Source organism: Nelumbo nucifera, chromosome 2, assembly GCF_055504915.1.
Source record: "Nelumbo nucifera cultivar China Antique chromosome 2, China Antique-T2T, whole genome shotgun sequence".
In the NCBI taxonomy this organism is placed as follows: Eukaryota; Viridiplantae; Streptophyta; class Magnoliopsida; order Proteales; family Nelumbonaceae; genus Nelumbo; species Nelumbo nucifera.
The window spans coordinates 29,826,640-29,849,729 of NC_142650.1; the positions used below are offsets into that span (position 1 = coordinate 29,826,640).

General features: G+C 43.2%; 2 protein-coding genes across 4 annotated transcripts; one reads left to right on the forward strand and one right to left on the reverse strand.

Moving 5' to 3' along the window:
• The first annotated feature begins 375 nt into the window (after positions 1-375).
• LOC104603392 (putative bifunctional methylthioribulose-1-phosphate dehydratase/enolase-phosphatase E1 1) lies at positions 376-21,062 on the forward strand. Of its 3 annotated transcripts, XR_016082433.1 has the most exons (11): positions 376-1,061; positions 1,157-1,293; positions 3,784-3,909; positions 4,155-4,310; positions 6,634-6,783; positions 6,862-6,963; positions 8,202-8,311; positions 8,407-8,525; positions 8,743-8,875; positions 12,758-13,422; positions 20,508-21,062. XR_016082433.1 is itself a non-coding variant. In XM_010267417.3 (10 exons), exons 1-9 carry the CDS (start codon positions 875-877, stop codon positions 8,832-8,834), a joined length of 1,179 nt encoding a protein of 392 aa, XP_010265719.1. In that variant the 5' UTR covers positions 376-874; the 3' UTR covers positions 8,835-8,875; positions 20,508-21,062. The 3 variants fall into 3 exon arrangements, 2 of the variants coding, with proteins under 2 accessions (XP_010265719.1, XP_010265717.1); XM_010267417.3 differs by lacking the exon at positions 12,758-13,422; XM_010267415.3 differs by lacking the exons at positions 12,758-13,422; positions 20,508-21,062 and having other exon boundaries at positions 8,743-8,927.
• LOC104603393 (uncharacterized) lies at positions 20,366-20,839 on the reverse strand. Its single transcript, XM_010267420.3, has one exon. The coding sequence runs from the start codon at positions 20,837-20,839 to the stop codon at positions 20,366-20,368; it is 474 nt and encodes a 157-aa protein (XP_010265722.1).
• Positions 21,063-23,090: the final 2,028 nt, after the last annotated feature.

Sequence of the window (23,090 nt, forward strand, 5' to 3'; positions counted from 1 at the left end):
CCAAGTGTGTGCCATGGGTGGGCTAAACATGTACTTTTGTATGGGGGGCTGCCAATGGCAATATTGTAATATTGTAGTATGCTTTTTCATCTTTTTGACGTTTCTTATTGTCACTCCCCCAAAAGCTTAACGTACTCTTTGAGGGGAGGTAGGTAGTCGAGTGAGCTCATAAGCGTGTAAAGGTTAAGCACGAGATCCCCTCGACACTGTACTGTGTGCTTGTGCTTACCACCGATTTATGCAATACAAGTAGCCTTTTGCTAATTTGTGTGCCTTCTTGTTGCCTTTGTGTGTGTGTTTGCTTTGTTTCGTAGGCTTACTCGCCCATTTCGAGTGCCGCACGGGGCCCCAGCGATTACCCCCGTGACAGGAGGGCACGCGGTATTTCGGAGTAACGGGACAAGTTAACGGACGTCCCGTTAGTTTCGCACGAACTCAAAGTGAGAAGCGTGTGAGAGGACATGTGGCGAGGGCTTATTGTCATATTGTGTGGGACGTTTTTGGGGTCGCTGATTCGAACACTGTTCTCAATGCACGCTGAGATGTGCAAGTGAGGCGTTTTTGGGGGCGCATTCTGTGGGGGCAGATATGAATTCCCGCAATTGGACCCTTCTTGATGGGATGATTTCAGTCGCCCAAACAAAATCCTAAGTCGGGATAAGTGCAGTCATGCAGGCCACAAAACACACTATGTAGCAAACCGTCAAGCATCCACTGCCTCTTCATGCATGGTAACTGGTGAGACTTGGAAGTTGGAAAAGCGTTTCTTTCTCGTTCACCCTAGCCTATACGCACTATACGCAGAGAGACGGAGAGGAGTTTGCCAGTTCGTTGAACCTAAAGCTTCTCTTGCCAGAAGAAAGAGCGCACAAAAATGGCGGCAGCATCAGCTGCAGTTGTGAACGGGGTTTCACAGGAGACGAGGGCATTGGTGTCGGAGCTGCGCCGCCAATTCTACACACTTGGGTGGACCTCGGGCACTGGAGGTAGCATCGCCATCAAGGTCCATGATGACTCCATTCCTAAGCCCCAACAGCTCATTGTCATGTCCCCCTCTTCTGGTACTGCTGTCATTATCTTCTTCTGTAAATGAAGAGTATATTTTCTTTTTATCTATTAGACGATGTGTTCTGATTTGCTTTGAATGAATGCGTAGGTGTTCAGAAGGAAAGAATGGTTCCTGAAGACATGTATGTGCTTTCACCAAGTGGGTCTGTTCTCAAGGTTCCTTTTCCGAAGCCTTATCCCCATAAGCCTCCCAAATGTTCGGAATGTGCTTCCCTCTTCATCAAGGTATCCAGTTTCCCTGTCTTTACTTCATTTATTTATTTATTTATTATGTATTTGTTTTCGGTGTTATTCCAATTTCCAATTTGGGATTCGTAATGGGAGCCTAGAATATGATCACAATGCTCTGTTTTATTGGACCTCATTGCATATATTAGTTTTGAGATTCGTGAGCATATCATTGTGGATTAGAAAAACACCAATGGCTATGAAATGTTCATGATTTTTAGCTGCGGTTCAAAATAGGTGGTTGGAAGTCAATGACTGATTTTACATGAGGATGTGAATCATAGCCGGAACACTAGAACGGCACATTACGTAGAAGTTATCTGTTTATTTAGGAAATCCTTGCCAGGAGGTCTCCATAATGCTAGTGTTAAAGAATTATCTCTTTGATTTGTTATGAGTTAAAGAATAAGCTCTTTGATTTGTTATTTTTTCCTTCAATACGGAAACATGATCTCGGTTGGAATTTTTTTCCTTGTGTGTTGTTTCTTTCATAAGTGGGGCGTATGGACTTTTATATGATTTTAGTAGTTCACCTTGAATCCTAGATATTATGGTCTTTCATTTCTTTTGTTCTTGTGGTCTATGCAATTTCCATTCTGTGTTGTAAGATTCATGTAGAATGCAGTCATGTTGTCTAGACAAGAAAGTTTATTATTATTTCTCTAAATGTTCGTTGTCGCCTATCAAGTAATAACCTAAATCTTTTATTCCCTTCGAGGCTTATGAGATGCCTAATGCTGGGGCTGTTATCCACAGTCATGGAGTAGACTCTTGTCTTGCAACAATGCTAACTCCATTCTCTAAGGAGTTTCAAGTAATTCAGCACTTTGAAAATTACCATTGGCAGCCACACTTATTTTTTCTCATATTTGTTTTAGTTTAGTTATTGCCCTCTCTGTGTCTGCATTTGATCTTCCATTGCTGCCTGTATTCTTCTAGTTGTAGAATATTTTACCTTATGGTGTGCCACTCTAAGAGATTGTTCATTGAGATTAGAAACACATAATTCTTGCTTTTGGACATATCTATGTACTCTATATTACAACTGTGGTGCTAATGCACCAAAAGAAAATAATAGGATATCCAACTGACAATTTTGAAGGAACATACGGCATGGCTTGAGGAATCACTATTTCAAGCTATGTCATGTTGATGTAGGACCAGCTCAGTTCTAGTCCTTAGAGAGAATGCTGAATGGTTTTCTTGATCAGAATTTTATGGCTGTTGATGGCTGTAATGGATTCTTGAAGGAATAAGAGAGAAAATACCTGGAATCACTCACAAGGTGCCTAGAATCACTCTAGGGCATGGGAATCACTCACCATGGTTAGCATAAGTTGAAGAAAATTCAATATATTTCATTCTTTTGTGTAATACGTCCATACATATTTATAGACTCTAAACTCATAATAATCCTAGTAGTCAAACTGTTAGACTCATAATAGTCTTAGGAGTCAAACTGTTAGACTCAATAATCCTACTAGGACTCAAACTAAGCTGTCATATCCTACTTCAATTCAAAGAAGACTCAATAATTCTAGTCCTACTTATGCAATGACTCTGAAATTTTAAACATAAACAAACTATAACTAGACAAATAAACCCTATCATTGGACCCCACAGAAAATTGAAAAATGACAAAAATACCCCTACTGTCCAAAAATACAGAAATACATAAAATTTCATAAAATTCCAATTTTGACTCTTCAGCTCCTGCATCACATGTATTGCTTCAAAATTGTCAGGAATTATATGCCTTGTTGATACATACATTCTAGTGGTTTGGAAGGTCCAGTATTCTTTTTGAGACCATTGAAACTACATCAGGTCCTGACGTTATTATCAATTACCATAAACCAACCATAAGCATATTGGGAACTATTCATTCAATTAGCCTTTTCCCTCAAGACATACAGTGGAACATAATTCTGTATAATAGCTAGATTAATTCGATATACAGTAAGCGAATTTGATGATAAATGAAAGTGAAATCATTTTATTCAGCAATTCCCTTTACTTTTAACTGTTATATGAATTTTGTACTTGGTCTTTTTGGGTTCTTTGACACTATGTCGATCTTGGGGTTTTGTATTTTTTTTTATTGTTCAAGGCAACACCAAATTATGAAAATTACTACCATTTTTTTGTTTATCAGATGATCTATTATCATTTTAACAGTTTCTGGAAAGTAGTCTTCATAAACATTGTTCTAATGCAATGGTACTGATTTTCATCACTGAATATGATATACTCTAATGTCATGATAACTGTTGGTATCGTCTGTTTTTTTTAACAAAAATTGTAGCCAATATGGTGTCTCTGGAAATATATGCATTTGATGTTGTTTATGTTGTTACTATTTCCATTTTCTATTTTTGTTCTGTGTTTCATTTGGGATGTTTTGGAACATCATATTTACATATGATTTCATCATCTAACATATTTTGTTCTGTGTTTCTTTTTTATGCTGCTATCAAACTTAATCAGTTGGGACTGAACAGGTCCACCCCAAATTATGGTCCATATCATAGAGTTTCGGGTGCTGAAAGGAACACAAACATAGCTGTGAAGGCAGGGACTATGAATTTAAACCACTCACCTGAACCATCAAGAGTAAGTTTTGGAAGCTATCCTTTTCAGTTTAGATACATAGAGGATCTCAGGTTCACAAATTTTCTTTTCTGTTCTTTTTATCCTTTTGACCTCTTTAGTTATTTCTATTTGGGGGTTTGTTGATTAATGATGATTAAATTCATGGTTTAATGGACAACTTGAGGAATCCTTGCCTGATTGGTTTAGCAATTGTTTGATACAATTGAAATTGAGCTTTGCTTCAATATCTTGTTGGTTTTATGCAGCGTTGTATTGTTCTTGACATTGAAGGGACAACCACTCCTATATCATTTGTTATGGATGCTCTTTTCCCCTATGCCCGAGATAACGTGGGGAAGCATTTAACAGCAACATATGAAACTGAAGAAACTCAATATGATATTAAGTTGCTGCGAGCTCAAGTAAGGTTCTGTTGATCTCATTATTGCCTTTTACTTTACGAGTCTTGTGTAAAAAGCTTCGTGTTACACATAAATAACTGGGACAAGAAGACCCTTAACAATGGATTCTTTATACAAGAAGAGCCCAAAAGGTAGCAGCTATATTTCTTTTGCACTATTTATTTTATGAATTTTGTTCTTCTGTTATTATTAGCATTATAATGTACTGACCAGATTGTTCCTTGTTCTCATTTGTTAACTCTAGATTTGTTAACAGATATTAGATACCTGTTAGAAGTGAGGATGTGCTGGCGGACCACTGCTTTGTTAGAATTTCCTGTCAGCCTTTTTCTTACTTGTTCCTTCACTGGTGTTTGATAACTGATGATATAGGAGCTCCAACAGAATGTTGAAACCTGAAAAGTTTCCAAATAAAAAATGTCTCATTCAGCATTTCAGCAGTGTTGCTGAATGATTAAGCACATGCATTGAGTTGATTATTTTAGCTATAAAAATTTTATTATATACCAACAATACCCCCAGATTCAAGTCATTTTTAAGTTCAGAATCTTTTCAGAATTCCACTTTCAGCACCTATTTTGGTAGTTATCAAATGGAAACAGCAAAAAGAAACTACTAAAAGGGTGATGTATGATGGGTTAGTTTGTCCTATAAGTGTGGGACCTGATGTAGTAGGGTACAACTACTATTTTTTTATTGGGGATCAACAATAAAGTAAGGAAATCTAAACAGTCAAAACTATTAGAGTTGGGTTTAAGCCTTTAATGTTCTTCTGAAAAATCTTAGGCATTGTTAAGCTAAGGGATCATGGGGAAAATCATTGACAAATGGGTGAACCAACAAAGCTGTTTGGGGTCCTAGGGAAGGATAAACAATTGAAGTAGGGTGGTGAATTAACAAGTGAATATCCTAATTCTATATAAAGATAAGATTGGGGGAATTAACAAAAATAAAGAATTAAAGAAGACTGCTGTGGTTTACAATGATGGACTTTGCCTTGAACTACTTTCTGCCTTTCTGGCCACTAGAAGTGAAAGAAAAATAGTGTCTTCTTTAAGGGGAGTAAATGCAGTCGTGATCCATTTACAACTTAACAGACCAAATTTTTTACGTAGGAAAATCAGAATTTAAAATTTCTATTTGGTAGTGACATCTCCTTAGGTTTCTCCTTTCTGGAGTCCTTTTAACAGCCAGTTACATGTCTGATGAAACACCTTAAGTTTCTTGACAATTTTTTTTTCTTAGTCATTTTATACATAGGAAAATCAGATTTTATAAACTAGTCATTTTCCAGGGTTCTTGCTTGATCTTCACTTGCATGCAGCTTTGACTAAAGGCATGACACTTGTGCTGAAGCTTCTCTTGTCTTTGTCTTCTCTATTAGGCCTCTAAGTCCCCAGGGCCCAGACTGCTATTGCTGCCATTCTCTAATCCATCTTTGCAATCTTTGAATTTTGCATCATCAACAAATATATTTTAATTAGACTTCATGCTAAATATTCAAGTATAGTCTATATTAGTGAATATAGTTAGAGGCCAACATGGACCCAAGTTAAAGAGTTAATTGTTTATTCAACCAACGCTCACAAAATGGCTGGACACAAGTGGGAGGAAATCTCATAAGAAAATTACATCTGTGGTACCATTTGTCCATTGTTTTCAAGGCACCAATTGATATCTCTAATGCATTCCTTCTAATAATAGCAAGTATGTTGAAAGTGGGCTAATAGGTCACTTTCTCAAGATCCTACATCTTTAATAAAGAAGGCTTTTAGGAGCATAAATAAACAGAATAATATTATTTCCTTTTGTTTTTGGAGGGAGGCCAACAAACGGATTATGATGATTCAACTTCCCACTTAAACACCAATCTCCTCATCTAAATTTCAATCCTGTTATACCATAGAGGTTTTTGAGATTCAGAAGAGAATGACTACTTTACATGCCTTCCATTTTTTGCTTGCAACTACAGAACTATTTCATGATGCTCCTTACCTTCTGAGAAAAAAGGATGACTCAAATACTCACAAATAACTTTTCTGATGCTTTCCAAAAGAATAAAAATAACAAACAAGTCTAGACTTGCTCCTCTTTTTTCCAAAGATTGTTTTGCATTTATTTTATTGTTAAATTTGTTCGCTCATGTTCCATGAGATTTGTTTTGCACAAATCCTGATGTCCTAAGTATGGTTGTAAATTCCTCAAAGGGTGTATTTAGTGTGAAGTTATAGGCTACAGAATATTGGTTGTGTTATGTGAAGGATTCATCGGTTGTTTTAAATTTACAATAATGGATGCTAAATGGGTTTAACATCTTATACAGATTAAGGATGACTTGAAGCAAGGTGTTATTGGTGCTGTGCCTATCCCACTTGATGATGCAGGGAAAGAGGAGATCATTAGATCTTTGGTTTCTAATGTTGGAGCAATGATTAAGGCTGACAGGAAAGTTACTGCTCTGAAGCAACTGCAGGTAAGAAGAAAAGAATACTTGCCTGAACATGAAGGTCTTCTAGGAACCTATCCTTTTTAAAAAAATTTACTTATGCAGGGTCATATCTGGCGGACTGGATTTCAAAATAATGAACTGAAGGGAGTAGTTTTTGATGATGTACCAGAAGCTCTTGAGAAGTGGCATGCTTCAGGCATTAAGGTTACACATTTCCATTAAATTCTTTTAGTTCAACTGCAAGTGGATCATTATGCAGTTTAATAAATGGAAGCTCTTTGCAACTTGAAATTATAAAGATTTATGGTTTCAATGTTAATGGTTGACTCTCTATTTTTGTAGTACTTATATCTGCATAGGATGCTATCACTATTATGACACTATCTACCAATTTCTTAACAAAAAGGTGAAGAAAAACACCCTGCAACCTTGCTTTATTTGGTTACACATGAAACCTTATTTTCTAGCCACACCTACAAGCACAAGTTATTGATAAATGATTCTTTTGTTCTCCTACAAAAATGGCCTGTACATTGCTTACCTTGTTCCATATGGTCATTGCTTGGATAAACATGCTTCAAGGGTTTAATTCATTTTGTCCAATGGGAACTGCATCCATTTGCATTTTCAGTAGTGATGCATGGGTAATACATGTTAGTGTACCCATGTTTTATATAACATACCCAATATGACACTGGGCACTGCATCTCTTGTGATTGCTGCATCTGTGTTGGTGTCCCTGTCCATATGGATCATACTTGGGCATTTTAAATTTTCAATGTTTTCCGTATGATTGCTGCATCTCTTGTGATCTCTTGTTCATTCTATATCTATATCTCTATCTGGGAACAAGAACCTGCTTTTCTATACATAGAATGGCATCATTGATAACATTTCCCTCATCTGAGAAACACTTATTTAAGAAATAGTTGGATCAAGTTATGGGTATCCAATGAGAAAACGAAATGTTCCACAGGTACTTGAGCAGAAAAACCAGGCATCAATCTACGAATTGCACTTATGATGCATATGCCTTGTGCATTTTGTGGGGCATTAACCTTATATATTCTCGTATCTGTCTGCAGTTACACCAACCTGAGATCCAGTTGAAACCTTGATGGAGATGTAGTTGATGATCTTTTCTTCTTAATTTATTCTCTGTTTTCTGAAACGTTTTATTTTTTAATCTGGTTCTAACATTTCTACATGTTCAATATTTAGCTTGGCAACCCTGACTCAAGCTCTATCATCTGATTGATGCTGTTCCATTGTTTCTTTAACACAAAAGTTGGAGTAGAACTTGAGATGAATGCCTTTTGTAACAAGCTCAATTTTCTATTTCAACTAGTGTTTATAGTTTCAAATATGCTCTTTTTTGAAATGTGCATAAATGAGATCCCGTTTATTCTTACTCTAGTAATTACAACTACTCTTGTCTTCAGGTGTACATATATTCTAGTGGTAGCAGGGAGGCTCAGAGACTTATCTTTGGCAATTCAAATTATGGGGACTTGAGAAAATATTTATGTGGATTCTTCGATACCACTATAGGGTTGGTTTGCTAAATGTATTCCCCAGATTTAAGAAGGCTTACAATTGATAATTCTAGACTTGGTTTCTAATTTTATCCTATACTTCTATGTGCAGAAACAAAAGAGAATCACGCAGTTACTTTGAGATCTCCCAGTCAGTAGGAGTGGATAATCCATCAGAGGTCTTATTTATAACAGATGTCTATCAAGAGGCCATCGCTGCAAAGGAAGCAGGTAATATACTGGTGGAATTGATTATTTCTTAGCAATTGTTTCCAGAATTCTGTTATTTAGTTTTGTAATAGGGTAGTTTTCAGAGTCTAAAATGTAAAAAAATCTTTGGTATCATTCACAATTTTCTTTTGGTGGGGGAAAGGAGAACGATCTTTACCATTTTATATTCTTGGTTGCTACATCTATCGATATTTTTATATTCTGTTACTTGTTTCAGGTTTGGACGTGATAATTTCCATCAGGCCAGGAAATGGACCTCTTCCAGAGAATCATGGATTCAAAACAGTTGGATCCTTCTTGGAAATCTGAGACCAAATACGATCCTCTCATAAAGAAGCAGTTCTAATACTGTAAGCAATAAATAAAATCTTATGGATAAGTAAAAGCTATTGATAAACACAAGGCTGGGAATATCTCTGGGTCGGAGTCTCTCCTATCTAGGCTAGGCAAACAAACCACAACTAGACATTCAAATCTATTCTAGAGGACTATGACTCTTTTCTCCACATGGCAGACTGCTAGGATGACACAAAATCGTGTTAACAAACGGGACCACTTTAACCTCCTTCCATGCGCCAAGTTTCAGGAATCTCCGGGCAATACTTGTCTCCTACCCCTTTGGCCCCGTTTGTTTTTTGGGAAATAGGTAGGGAAGTTAGTCAGCAGGAAAGTGGTTACTGTTGACCTGTTTTACCGCGTTCTTTTGTTTTTTTTTTAAGCTGTGGGCCCTAAGTTATTTTCACTACCCCATCTCCAAGGAGGATAATTTTTTGACGGAGTAAAATTTATAAAATATAATAGGATAAATTTACCCATTTTACCTGGGTAAAATGAACACAGGCCTTTGGAGGACATCTTCTCTACCATCTCTTGATTTTTAGATTTAAACCTTGAAACCTAAACCCAAATCCTAACACTAAACCCAAAAATCTAAATTTGAACCCATGAAACCTAAAACTTAAATCCCTAAATACTTAAACCCTAACCCTATATCTTAACTTAAATTTATTGTATAAAATGCCTTTGATTGGACACGTCCTCCAAGGGGTAGGAGCCAAGTATTTTCCGGAATCTCATTTCTATTCTCTGTCACCGTGTTTAAGCATTTGAAGAAAGAAGGGTTAGCCAAAACATATTTCAAACGCTAATGGCATCTTTTTTGGCTAACTCATCAGATGGCATCTTTTGTTGCGCAAGTTTTGGTTCCAATCCAAGTCCAATTGACGGGCTAGAGTCCATTTAAAAATATCTAAAAATCCAAAACCCATAATCATGAGGATCATCACCTTGCTCACTATGTGATAACGAAAAGGTAGAAGCTTTGGTCACCGTCTTAATTATCTTAATAGATGGGGGTGCAACTTGCGTCGGTTCAACTTGAGCTCTGATAGATCCAGCCCACAATTTTACATTGGTTGGGTTTGGACTTTAGGGCTTCGGGCTGGGCTTAGGCCCCAGTTTTTTTTAGGCTGGGCCTAGGCCTGGCCCTTAGATAACTCAAACTTGCCTGAGCTTGGCACTACCTTATTCTAACCCAAGCCCGATGCATTTTATTTTCATAAACCATGCATATATGCATATATGAATGTATGAATATATGTGCTTATATATACATATCTTTATATTAAATTTTAATGTAGGCCGATTGACCAGCCCGAGTGCATTAAATTTCATTTTCAGCCGGCCTTAAGTTGTACAGTTCAGGCTTCACATTGGGTTCAGGCATTATGCCCAATTCTTAAGGTTGGGTCTAGATTGAGTTTAAACCCAATCCAACTTGCCCGACTTGCATTCCTATTATTATTATCTAAATGCAGTAAAAAGAGATGAAGATGGAGAAAGAATCTTAATTCAAGGATCTCCGGTATTTTATGCCGTCATAACCCTAATCCTAAATATTTTAACCTAGTTTATAGGAAATTCTTTAGATATGTGGGAAAGATTGAGAGAGCAATTGATAAATCTTAGATGTAAAACACTATCTGATTTTAGATGGTATTTGATGGAGTGCAATCCGGTCGGTCCTATCTGTCGGTTACCTCGCCTCTGATGGAATCTGGGGTGCCTAAAACAAGGAAGGAAACGAACACTTCCGGGGAGGAACCCGGTTAGAACACTCCAAAGCTCAAGTTAGTACTCTTGAGAAGGCAAGGGAAATGAAGAATTTCAAGACCAGAAAGCGCAAGAATCACATACCCTCTTCTTTGTGAGATGAGGGCCTTTTATAATTACCCTGTACACTTACTTCCATACCTCTGCCAGTTAGGGTGTCATTTCATCTGCTAGATCGAGTGTCATTTCCTCTACCAAATCGGGTGTCATTTCTTCTGCCAATTACCACTTCGGGTGTCATAACCTCCACTACCAGCTGTCAGGGCCGCCTCTGTCCGTCTGAGATGGCGGTGGCAGTTGGTCGTTGGATGGTGGCTGTCATGTGTTGGACCCTTAATCAGTCAGGTGCGCCGCCTCTGTGTACGGGTCTCCTGGGCGTCAAGTACGGTTGTTTAGTTAGGACACTTGGAGCCGAAGTGGTGTGTGAGGTGAAGTCTTGAGCTTGGATAGAAGTGTGGCCCGAACTGCCTCTGGGTGGGCAATTTGAGTCTTTGCCTTTTGTGCTTTTTGTAAGGCTCATGACCTCGAAGGGAGAGCTCAGGTTTCTCCTTGGGGAGCTTCAGACTCTTCAGCTCGGAACTTGGGTTGTAGGTTCCCCCATTGGGGGAACTCGGGACTTTTTTCCTCGGAGCTCGGGTTGTGGGCCCGTTGCCATGCCAAGCTGGCGCTTCTGCCAGGTCACTCTCGGTTGCTTCCACGTGTCGTATGGCCAAGGGGTCGGGTCAAATCTTCCTCCATCAATTGCCCTCCACTCCCCATGCTTGGGGTCGGGTCTTGACCTGGCATGGGGAGTTCACGGGATGACAGGTGGATTTTCCTCGGGACACTTTGGCCTCGGTCTAGGACTTCTCTGGTCTGACCTGCTTGTGTTCTTGGCTCAACCGGGATCGGCTTGGTTCGACCAGGGGTCAGTCCCGGGCTGCGTGTAACTCACGTGTGTAAACGATTTCAAATTTTTGAACGTAAACAATGCGCGCCAAAGTGTCTTTTCCTCGGGGAGTGCACAACTGATTTCGCAGGGAGCCGTTGGATGGTTTCGATCTTGGCCATTGATGTGCGGGTATAGTGGCTATAAATGGTGGGGGGCTCCTTGTCACTTTCCTCCGTCATCCTTCAGCATTTGTTCCTTGAGCTCACGTCCAAGCCTGTCAGCTCGCGTCACTTGTTCGTAGTCCGATAGCTTTTCCTGGTGAGTCATCAACCCTCTGTGTTTCGATGTCTAGCTTGGGTAGTTTAGGTAGTCTCCTGGGGGGGGTCCGATGCTGGTTCTACGAACCGAGCTGCTGCCCCCGATAGCCTTAGTGAGTCCGAGGCGGGGCCCGAGGTAGAGCTTGAGGAAGAGCTCGAGTTCGAGCCCGTTGGCTGAGTCACCTCGGGTAGTTTGGCATCCACCTCCCACCGAGGTCGGGTGCCAGATAAGTTCGGACCTTCCACTATGACGTCCAAAAGGCTTTGGTCCCTTATCGTCTAGTACAACCTGCCCGGGGAGTATGCTTACTTTTTACCCTCTGGCGACTTTCCTTGGGAGCACGGTCCGGATGAGATCGTGATATTTCGGGAGCAGCTTGTTGCCGGGCTGCGCCTTCCCTTCCATCCCCTAATCGTCGAGGTCATGAACCACTTTAGCGTCACTGTAGGTCAGTTTCACCCGAACTCTATCCGCAACCTTGTCGGGACCATCTCCCTTTGCTGTGAGCACTGCCTTCCTTTGGACTTGGAAATTTTTTCCGCTATTCTCATGCTTAAGAAACAAGCGGGTCCCCTACCTGGGCGTAGGAGGGCGTATTACTTGTCACCTCGCCCGAGCTTCAACCTCTTACACGATCTCCCAAATAAGGTCCCAGCAAGGAAGCGGAACTACTTCGTGGTTCGAAGTGCTACGGGGTGGCCGTTTCCTACTGAGTGGGGTTTGGCCGCTCCTGACCCCGGTGTCGCATTAGACGAAGATACGGTGAAGGGCCTCCAGGACTGGGCCTGACAAGGGCTCAAATGCGAAGTCTACCTGACGGAGGACAAGCTTATTTAGGTCGGTCTGAGTTCGGGTAGGTTTCTTGCTCAGACGAAAATACTCTTGCTTTTGCTTTTATTCTCGTCTTTTGATGCCGAGCTCCTTTTTGCAGGTGTTATGGAAGCAGAGAAGACTCGAGGTGCGAACTTGTTTGCTGGCATGAAAAGGAGGAAGCGAGCTACTAAGCGGGTTCGCACCGATCCTTCCCAGGTTGCGGAGCTCGAGGCACCGAGAATGGAGCCTCCTGGGGAGTCCGAGGTGCCCCCTCCAGTTCAGGAAGCGGCAGGGGTCCCCTATGCTGACACTGCTTATACCCGGGCTTGAAGCGAGAACAAGCTATCGAAGCGGCTTCCTGTGCTGTGTGAGCTGAGCTGTCGAGGTCTCGGAGGGACAGAGAGGCCCTAGGAATGGTGGTGAGGCACATGGCGGACCTAAAGTTGGACATGCAGCATCAGGTTGAGTACGTCTAGGAAGATATCAGGGAAAAGACTCAGATCTTCTCTCAAGCCGTTGAGGAGGCGAAGGTGAAAGCCATCGAGGATTACATCGCTTCGCCGTGGTTTGACGATATGATGGTCGGCTCGTACAGAAGGGGTTTCAAGCTGAGCCGATGGATGATAAGGAACATGTACCTCGAGCTTGATATTAGTGCCATAACCACTTTGCGCATCACCCCGGAAATGGCTGCTGCGACAGATGACGCGGATTCCGAAGACGAAGCGGGACCTTCGGGTATTATCGAAGTCCCTTCTAAAGGCGAGGAAGATTGACCTCCAGGTTTGTGAGCTTATTTGTGTTTTTTGTTTTTGGAGGAAAATTTGACCCGACCCCTTGGCCATACGACACGTGGAAGCAACCGAGAGTGACCTAGTAGAAGCGCCAGCTCGGCACGGTAGCGGGCCCACAACCCGAGCTCCGAGGAAAAAAGTCCCGAGCTCCCCCAAAGGGGGAACCTACAACCCGAGCTCCGAGCTGAAGAGTCCCGAGCTCCCCAAGGAGGAACCCGAGCTCTCCCTTCGAGGTCCTGAGCCTTGCAAAAAGCACAAAAGGCAAAGACCCGAACTGCCCACCCAGAGGCAGTTCGGGCCACACTTCTATCCGAGCTCAACACTTCACCTCACACACCACTTCAGCTCCAAGTGTCTTGACTGAAGAGCTGTACCTGACGCCCAAGAGACCCGTACGCGGAGGCAACACACCTGACTGATTAGGGGTCCGACACATGATAGCCGCCATCCAATGGTCACCTGCCACCACCATCTCAGACGGACAGAGGCAGCCCGGGCAACTGGCAGTGGAGGTTATGACACCCGAACTGGTAATTGGCAGAAGAAATGACACCCGATCTGGTAGAGGAAATGACACCCGATCTGGCAGAGGTAATGATACCCGAACTGGCAGAGGTATGGAAGTAAGTGTACAGGGTGATTATAAAAGATCCCCATCTCACAAAGAAGAGGGTATGTGATTCTTGCGCTTTTTGGTCTTAAAATTCTTCATTTCCCTTGCCTTCTCAAGAGTACTAACTTGAGCTTCGGAGTTCCAACCGGGTTCTTCCCCAGAAGTCTCTGTTTCATTCCTTGTTTCAGGCACCCCCGATTCCATCCGAGGCGAGGTAACTGGCAACTAGGACCGACCGGATTGCGCTCCATCATTTGGCGCCGTCTATGGGAACCTTTCAAAAGGCCTCCCCAATCTTTTAACTCTCTCTCTCTCAAAGAAACTTTAGCATCCATGGCTTCCTCCAACAGCAACAGGCACAACGCCGACTTGAATGCTGTAGGGGAACACCCTCAGCCCTCCACCGTATGCATCGGACAGTTCACCGTTCCCCTCTCAACGGACGGAATCCCTAGCCTCAATGCACCAAGCATGGTGGCACCTGTGAATGTTCCCCTTCCCCTCCCTATCGAGACAACTTTCACCGAACCAACTGTTGTCTCTTTGGCGACTAGCCAAAACCAGTTTGTTGAATTGATGCAGTGCATGCGGGCGATGCAAGCCCAAATGCAGCAGTTCCAGCAACATCAGCTCCATGTGCAGCAAGTACTGCACCACATCTCTCAGTATCACTATCAACAGCAGTTCCCCCAACTGCCTCTGAACCAACAACAACTCCCACCTCGGCACCCTGCTCCGAAGCTGGCCAAGCCCTCCCCTCAGGGCGGGCGCCCTCACCGAGTAGGAGCCTCCCAACTCCAGGACCCCTCCAAGAGCTAGGCCTCATCCCCCGGCAGGAGGGAAAGATTAATCACCCCCGCCTCGCAGCTCGCCGGCGGATCGGGAACCTCCTTGCCAGTCAAGTCAGCACCTCGACACTCTAATTCAAGCTCCCGCTCACAGAGAACCAGTTCGGCGTCTTGGCAGCGGACTACCAGCAGTCCGGGCCGATCAACCTCGGCAACACCGAGGCAAGTAGCTTCAACACCAGGCCCTCTAAGCAGCAACAAAGACGCTGACGAAGTCGCCGAACTACCACCCACAGCCTGCCCGAGCTTCGAGGTAAAGAAGTAAGCTCGGACGAGGTAAAAGTTGCCCCTATTCTTTCAGTCCCTTCCCCCTTGTCACCAGAACTCCTTGCAGTCCCCATGCCCAAGGATTTCAAACTCCCTACTCTAGACAAGTATGACGGGTCTTTTGACCCCAATGACCATGTCGATGCTTTCCAGTCCCAAATGCACCTGGCAAGGGCCAGCGAGTCTTGTATGTGTGTGGCGTTCACTACAACCTTCAGGGGAGTAGCCCGCACCTGGTATAAGAACTTGGCCCCCGGGTCGATAAGAAGCTGAACCCAGTTTGTGCAGGTCTTCACCGCACACTTTGTTACCAGCAAGCGGTGCCTCCGCACCGAGGAGAGCCTCCTCAGAATAGTCTAGAAGGAGAGTCCATCTGGGACTATATCAAACGGTTCAATGACGCATGCTTGCAGATACCGCGCCTAGACCCCATGGTACAGCTCGCGGCAGCCAAGAGGGGCGTGACACACAAGGAGTTCAGGTGGCACATGGTAGTCAACCAGCTCGCGACCGTAGCCGAGTTCCTCGAGCTCGCGGACAAATTCATAAGAACAGAGGAGGAGATCAACCAAAGGACTGAAGGCGGGATCGAAAAAAGCAAGAGGGAAGGCGAGCCCTCCAACTCAGATGACAAGAGAAAGAGAGACCCAGCTCGGGGGCCGAAGCCAAGCCAACCGTTCCGATCTGTTCTCCGCTCGATCTGCTAAGGGAGCTCGGAACGGTTGGCTTGGCTTTGGCCCCCGAGCTGGGTCTCTCTTTCTCCTATCATCTGAGTTGGAGGGTTCGCCTTCCCTCTTCCTTTGTTCAATCCTGTCTTCAGTCCTTTGGTTGATCTCCTCCTCTGTTCTTATGAATTTGTCTGCGAGCTTGAGGAACTCGGCTACGGTCGCGGGCTGGTTGACTACCATGTGCCACCTGAACTCATTGTGTGTCACGCCCCTCTTGGCTGCCGCGAGCTGTACCGCGGGGTCTAGGCGCGGTATCTGCAAGCATGCGTCATTGAACCGTTTGATATAGCCTCGGATGAACTCTCCTTCATTCTGGACTATTCAGAGGAGGCTCTCCTCGGTGTGGGGCACCGCTTGCTGGTAACAAAGTGTGCGGTGAAGACCTGCACGAACTAGGTCCAACTTCTTATCAACCTGGGGGCCAGGTTCCTGTACCAGGTGCGGGCTACTCCCCTGAAGGTTGTAGTGAACGCCACACACATACAAGACTCGTTGGCCCTTCCAGGTGCATTTGGGACTGGAAAGCATCGACATGGTCATTGGGGTCAAAAGACCCGTCATACTTGTGTAGAGGAGGGAGTTTGAAATCCTTGGGCATGGGGACTGCAAGGAGTTCTGATGACAGGGGGGAAGGGACTGAAAGAATAGGGGCAACTTTTACCTTGTCCGAGCTTGCTTCTTTACCTCGGAGCTCGGGCAGGATGCGGGTGGTAGTTCGGCGACTTCGCCAGCGTCTTCGTTGCTTCTTAGAGGGCCTAGTATTGGCGCTACTTGCCTCGGTGTTGCCGAGGTTGATCAGCCCGGACTGCTGGTAGTCCGCTGCCAAGACGCCGAACTGGTTCTCTGTGAGCGGGAGCTCGAACTTAGAGTGCCGAGGTGCTGACTTGACTGGCAAGGAGGTTCCCGATTCGCCAGCGAGCTGCGAGGCAAGGGTGATTAGTCTTTCCCTCCTGCCCGGGGATGAGGCCTGGCTCTTGGAGGGGTCCTGGAGTTGGGAGGCTCCTCCTCGGTGAGGGCGCCCGCCCCGTGGGGAGGGCTTGGCCAGTTTCGAAGCAGGGTGCCGAGGCGGGAGCTGTGGTTGGTTTAGAGGCAGCTGGGGGAACTACTGTTGATAGTGATACTGAGAGATGTGGTGTAGTACTTGTTGCTAATGGAGCTGATGTTGCTGGAACTGCTGCATTTGGGCTTGCATCGCCCGCATGCACTGCATCAAGTCATCAAACTGGTTTTGGAGTTAGAGGGACAGTAGTTGGTTCGGTGAAAGTTGTCTCGATAGGGAGGGGAAGGGGAACATTCACAGGTGTCACAATGCTTGGTGCATTGAGGCTAGGGATTCCGTCTGTTGAGAAGGGGACGGTGAACTGTCCGATGCATACGGTGGCGGGCTTTGGGTGTTCCCCTACAACATTCAAGTCGGCGTTGTGCCTGTTGCTGCTGGAGGAAGCCATGGAAGCTAAAGTTTCTTTGAGAGAGAGAGTATTAAAAGATTGGGGAGGCCTTTTGAAAGGTTCCCATAGACGGCGCCAAATGATGGAGTGCAATCCGGTCGATCCTAGTTGTCGGTTACCTCGCCTCTGATGGAATCGGGGGTGCCTGAAACAATGAAGGAAACGGAGACTTCCGGGGAGGAACCCGGTTGGAACACTCCGAAGCTCAAGTTAGTACTCTTGAGAAGGCAAGGGAAATGAAGAATTTCAAGACCAGAAAGCGCAAGAATCACCTACCCTCTTCTTTGTGAGATGGGGGCCTTTTATAATCACCCTGTACACATACTACCATACCTCTGCCAGTTCGGGTGTCATTTCCTCTGCTAGATCGGTTGTCCTTTCCTCTACTAGATCGGGTGTCATTTCCTCTGCCAAATCGGGTGTCATTTCTTCTGCCAATTACCACTTCGGGTGTCATAACCTCCACTGCCAGCTGCCAAGGCCGCCTCTGTCCGTCTGAGATGGCGGTGGCAGGTGGTCGTTAGATGGCGGTTGTCATGTGTCGGACCCCTAATCAGTCAGGTGCGCTGCCTCTGTGTACGGGTCTCTTGGGCGTCAGGTACGGTTGTTCAGTCAGGACACTTGGAGCCGAAGTGGTGTGTGAGGTGAAGTGTTGAGCTCGGATAGAAGTGTGGCACGAACTGCCTCTGGGTGGGCAGTTCGGGTCTTTGCCTTTTGTGCTTTTTGCAAGGCTCAGGACCTCGAAGGGAGAGCTTGGGTTCCTCCTTGGGGAGCTCGTGACTCTTCAGCTCGGAGCTCGGGTTGTAGGTTCCCCCTTTGTGGGAACTCGAGACTTTTTTCCTCGGAGCTCGAATTGTGGGCCCGCTGTCGTGCCGAGTTGGCGCTTCTGCCAGGTCACTCTCGGTTGCTTCCACGTGTCGTATGGCCAAGGGGTCGGGTCAAATCTTCCTCCATCAATATTATTATTATTATTATTTTTTTTTTAAATGCATCCCCATTAATAGATTCATAATCTTACCATGAGATTTAAGGGGAACCACTCTAAGTGAGCCGTTGCTTTAATTCCATAGGCCCGGCCAAGTGGTTGTTTTTATCAATAATGGTTAGTTAAGAAACTAGGGTCATCTAGAGCAGTTACCCCCGTATGAACTTTGAAGTAAGGTATTTTTGTCATCTAAGTTATAATCGATTTAGAAGGGTATGCCTGTAATTTAGTTGTAGACCAGTGGCATTTCTATTTTTTATACGTGGCAACCATTTGAGTTGGTATCTCCTCCCAACTTAAAACTGTCCTAGCACGTCCCAACATGTCTGCACATCTCACCATAAGAATGGAGTCCACCATTAACATTGAGACCTGTCATGCATGAGCTGTGTGGATTGTTGGGAGGAGACATCTGGATTCCTTTTATTCGTGCTATGATCTCCTAGCCATACCTTATTTTTGGAAAAACTCTTTAAAAGGCATTCATCGCAATTGTAGTGCCGTTGGATTCAAAGAATTCACATCTGCCCCCCCCCCTCCCCCTCCCCACTCCACAGAAAGTGCCCCAAAAACGTCCCATAGCACATCCCGTGTATGGGGGCAGATGTGAACTCAGATTCAAATCCATAATACTTACATTTAGTTTAACTAAGTCAAACGGTTCCTTTGGTTAGGTTAAATAAATGTTTCCAATTCATCGCTAATTTGGATGATTGAATTGTTTGAACCGTCATTTGATCCCATTTCTAGGTTTGGTTTTCCTAAAATCTGGAAATTGACAAAAAAAAAGTTATTGATTTGGTTAAAAAGAATTCAACCCAATGATTAAACCATTGATCATGGGTTATACACTAAAATGTATTTTGAAAATATCCGGAGGTTATAATTTAACAATTAAGATCTACTGCCCACAGGGAATCCTACCAACACCTACCCTCATGAGTCATGACACTATACTGTACATTGAGAACATTTTTGGTACGATTTATGGGGAGATGTTCCCAATATACAGCTATAGTGAGACGTGGGTATGTGTGGGTAGGGCTCCTGTGAGTAGGAGATCTAGTCTCATAATTTAGCGCCCAGTTGTCCAGATTGGGATGATCTTTCTTTCATTAGTTAAAGGCCCATGTGGCGTATCTTTTCGTACAGTCTTTCGGCTGAAGTCGGAAAGATCAAAAATCGGTTTATTTCCGTTTGGCACACAAAAAATTTAATCGCCAAAAGATGGGACGTCGAAAAGATGTACGAAACCCATTTTGAGTTGATTTCGGGAAGCTCCAAATGAAGTTTCCCGCATCTTTCGTGTTTTAATCTCGTGCGGAAAGATCCAAAACAATGCATCGAAAGACGTGTATTTGTCAAACAGTCTTTGGGCTGTTTAGATCTTATGTCAAAAGCTTAATACGTCTTTTGACTGTCAGAATTAACAAAAAGATCTTCTCAAAAAAACTCGCCAAATGGACTCTAAGTTTTATAAATATTGTAAAGAGCTGAGGACGCCTTGTCCCACTATTTTTGCCAAATAGCGGCCATTTTCATCAAGATTACTCCCATCCACTTGCAGCCAAACTGGGTCATTTTTTTCCCCATATACTCATCGCTCAAAATAGCATTTCTTTCTCCCTCTCCCCCCCCCCCCTCTCTCTCTCTCTCATGGTGGATATTCTTCTTTTTTTTTTTTTTTTCTTTTCCTTTCGGTAGGCAGGTGGTTGGATTTGATCAAAAAGAACAACGAGCTTTATCTGAAAATTAAGAACATTTGAGCTTTATTTAGAAGATAAAAAAAGCTAAATATTTATTCTATCAGATTCAACATAAAAGGATTACTGACCCCTTCTTTTTCTCTGTCAGTAAGTCAGTTTACAGAGTATTCAAGGATTAAAAAAACACCTTTGCGGCATTAAGTCCTGAATAATCTGCAAAAAATAAAATAAAATAAAAGAAGAAAGAAAAGGGCCAAAACACCTCTAAACAAACATTCTTACATCTTTCCTCCTTCGTGCACCATTTATGGGTGCAACATCTCAGTTGTCGTTATCATTAATTTGAACCAGATTTCTTGTTACTTCCCTCATTACTGAGAGCTTCCCTTCTCTTGGAGCTCTTCTTCAAAATTTGAGTCATTGAACCTGCAAGAGACATGGCAGGGTTCACTCTGATGAATTTGTTGAACCTTTGACAGATTTGCATGTGAGCATGTAGAGCTTCTTCCCATATAATATGCCGTGCTGTACCGATCCTCTGAGACTCCTCTCTGACAGCCTCTGAACACAGCCCACACACCCACCTGCCACAGAACCGGGCCCTGACTTGCCGGATGTAGGCACGAGTGCAGTCTTCAAAGAGGCCACAACACTCGCACTCTACCCTTCTCACATCGTTACTGATAATGGTGGACTGAGAGGGGACCCTTAGATCCATGTACTTGGATATACCCATTTCGGACGATATGTCCGATACTGCCTTCTGTATCAGATCTAAGGATAACCTCCTTGTCCTGGTTCTGAGCGCCATTGTTGGTTTCTGCTGCTCTTATTCCTCCTCTGTGCATATTTTGGGAGTTTGTGGGCGGTTTTATAGGAAAGATATTTTGGTGGTGTAACGTTTGATTAAAATGTCTGCTCAGCAAAGGCCCTCGTTGATGTAGAGATTTGTGAATGACTGCACTTCCCTTTTTGTTGCAAATTGCATCCAAGATTATCACAAGAAAGAAATGCATTCCTTTAATGAAGATAAATGTGCTGTTTGTTTATAAGTGAAGTAGGTAGTGACCTCAAGTTTATATGTGACTGATGAAAATGGACTGCAACTGTTATGTGGATTGTAGCTAACTACTCATTGTCTCATTCTTCTGAAATGGACCACTGTAATTGTGGAGATTCTAAGGTTTAGTTCATCACAGCCTGGGTCTTCACTCTTTTGTTTTCCTTCTTTTGAACTATGGTTATAATCAGAGGCTAGCCTTGTGCAGAAAGGAAGGGCTCCAATTGGCTAATGCTCCAAATAAATGGTACGTAGTTGGAAGTTTCTTTCTTTTGATAATTGTGGCTGTTAAGGAATGATAGGAAAATGTGGTAAATGACAGTTGGTAGGTAGTTTATTTGGCATCTTGTGGTTGTTAATGAGGGGAGTGAAAATATCAGTTGGTTAGGTGGTTCACGAGATTATGGTTGCCATGCATTTCTCTTTTTCCAAGCAAAAGGGTTGGGGATTTCTTTTCCTTGGTATAAAGCATGGTTGGAGGTTAAATTGCAGTCACTTGGTGTTCCTATGACAGAGATTGAGACAGTAGTTGTTATCAATCATAGTTACTTATTATCAAAAGGAAGTTAAGGATATCATCTATGGCCATAGGTTGTCATCATGTGATTTCCGGGTCAGGGCGGACCCAGTCTTGACCCGAAAAAGTGAATGTGTAGAACCAGTTTCGAACCAGACACTGGAGTGCATATGAGACCCACTGGTCATAACACAGAGAGCCTTCCCTCCAGTTTCATCCGGCGTGACGGGATTTCTTGCAAGCTCTGCACACAATCTACAAATTCAGGCGTCAAGCCACACATTAGTAACATCTCATCCCTATGAATTTAGCATATATATACAAGAAATATTTCTAACGTGGAGCTGAATGCCGTGTACATAGAGTTTTTAATTGCAGGAGATTCAGGCTCTCATCTTGCACCTCTAAATTAAAGGAGGTGCCAAGTGACCATCTTGACTACCGAGTGAGTCATTGACATCTTATATTCATCCAATTGCAGCACCTGACTCTTCCCCTTGGTATAAACTAAAGGCTTATTTGGTTCATGGGAATAAGGGTCTGGAATCGAAATCAGAATTCGGGGGTCCTTTTTTTGGATTTTGAGAGTGGGGAAAGTTGGTTAATGGGATTTTGGTTCCCATTGACCAAGAATCCCATATTCTTTTTTCAGATTTATGTGGAAAATAGGGAAAGTTTATTTTTCTGGGTATCATTTACCCGGGTAAGTGATACCCATCTCTTAGATGGGTAAATAACTTTCCCACCTAGGGAAAAATTGCCAACACTTGAGTGGGGCAAAAATTCCCCTTTTAATAATGGATTTTTATGGCTAAAATGGTCATTACCTTATTTACATGAGAAATTAAAGAACATGGATAAATGCATTTACCCAGGTAAATAACTATCTGAAAAGCAAATATGGCCTATAATGGATCACTCCGATTCCAGCTGTTTGGTTGGGAAGAATCAGAATCCAATTCACATTCTTGCTGAAATGGCATTTCCATTCCATCTATGATAAAATGGCATTGGTTCATCCATGCAACTACACTGCACTTATGCATGCCGTGGTACCACAGTAGCATATTAGTATTTTTCTCTCTAATTAAGGATCCATTTGATTCACAGGAATATGGGACTGGAATCAAAATCGCAATGGCCCATTCCAATTCCAACCATTTGATTGTGTGAGATTGATGTTTGGTTCCCACTCCTGTAAAATGGTATTCCCCATTTATGTAAATGGTCATTCTCTCCAGTATATGAGAATTCCATTACAGGTGACTCCGGTTCTGATTTCAATTCCTATCTGAACCAATAAACACCTGAAGGAATATGCCATTCCAATTTCAAATTTGAGGGATTTTGATTCAGATTCCAATTTCAATTGACTGTAAATAAAACAGACACTAAAATAGTTATTTTGGGTTTTTTGGGACTTTGAACAAACATGGCTTATAGGCTGTTTCGGATAGGGCCTTCCTAAAGTCAGAAGCCACAAAG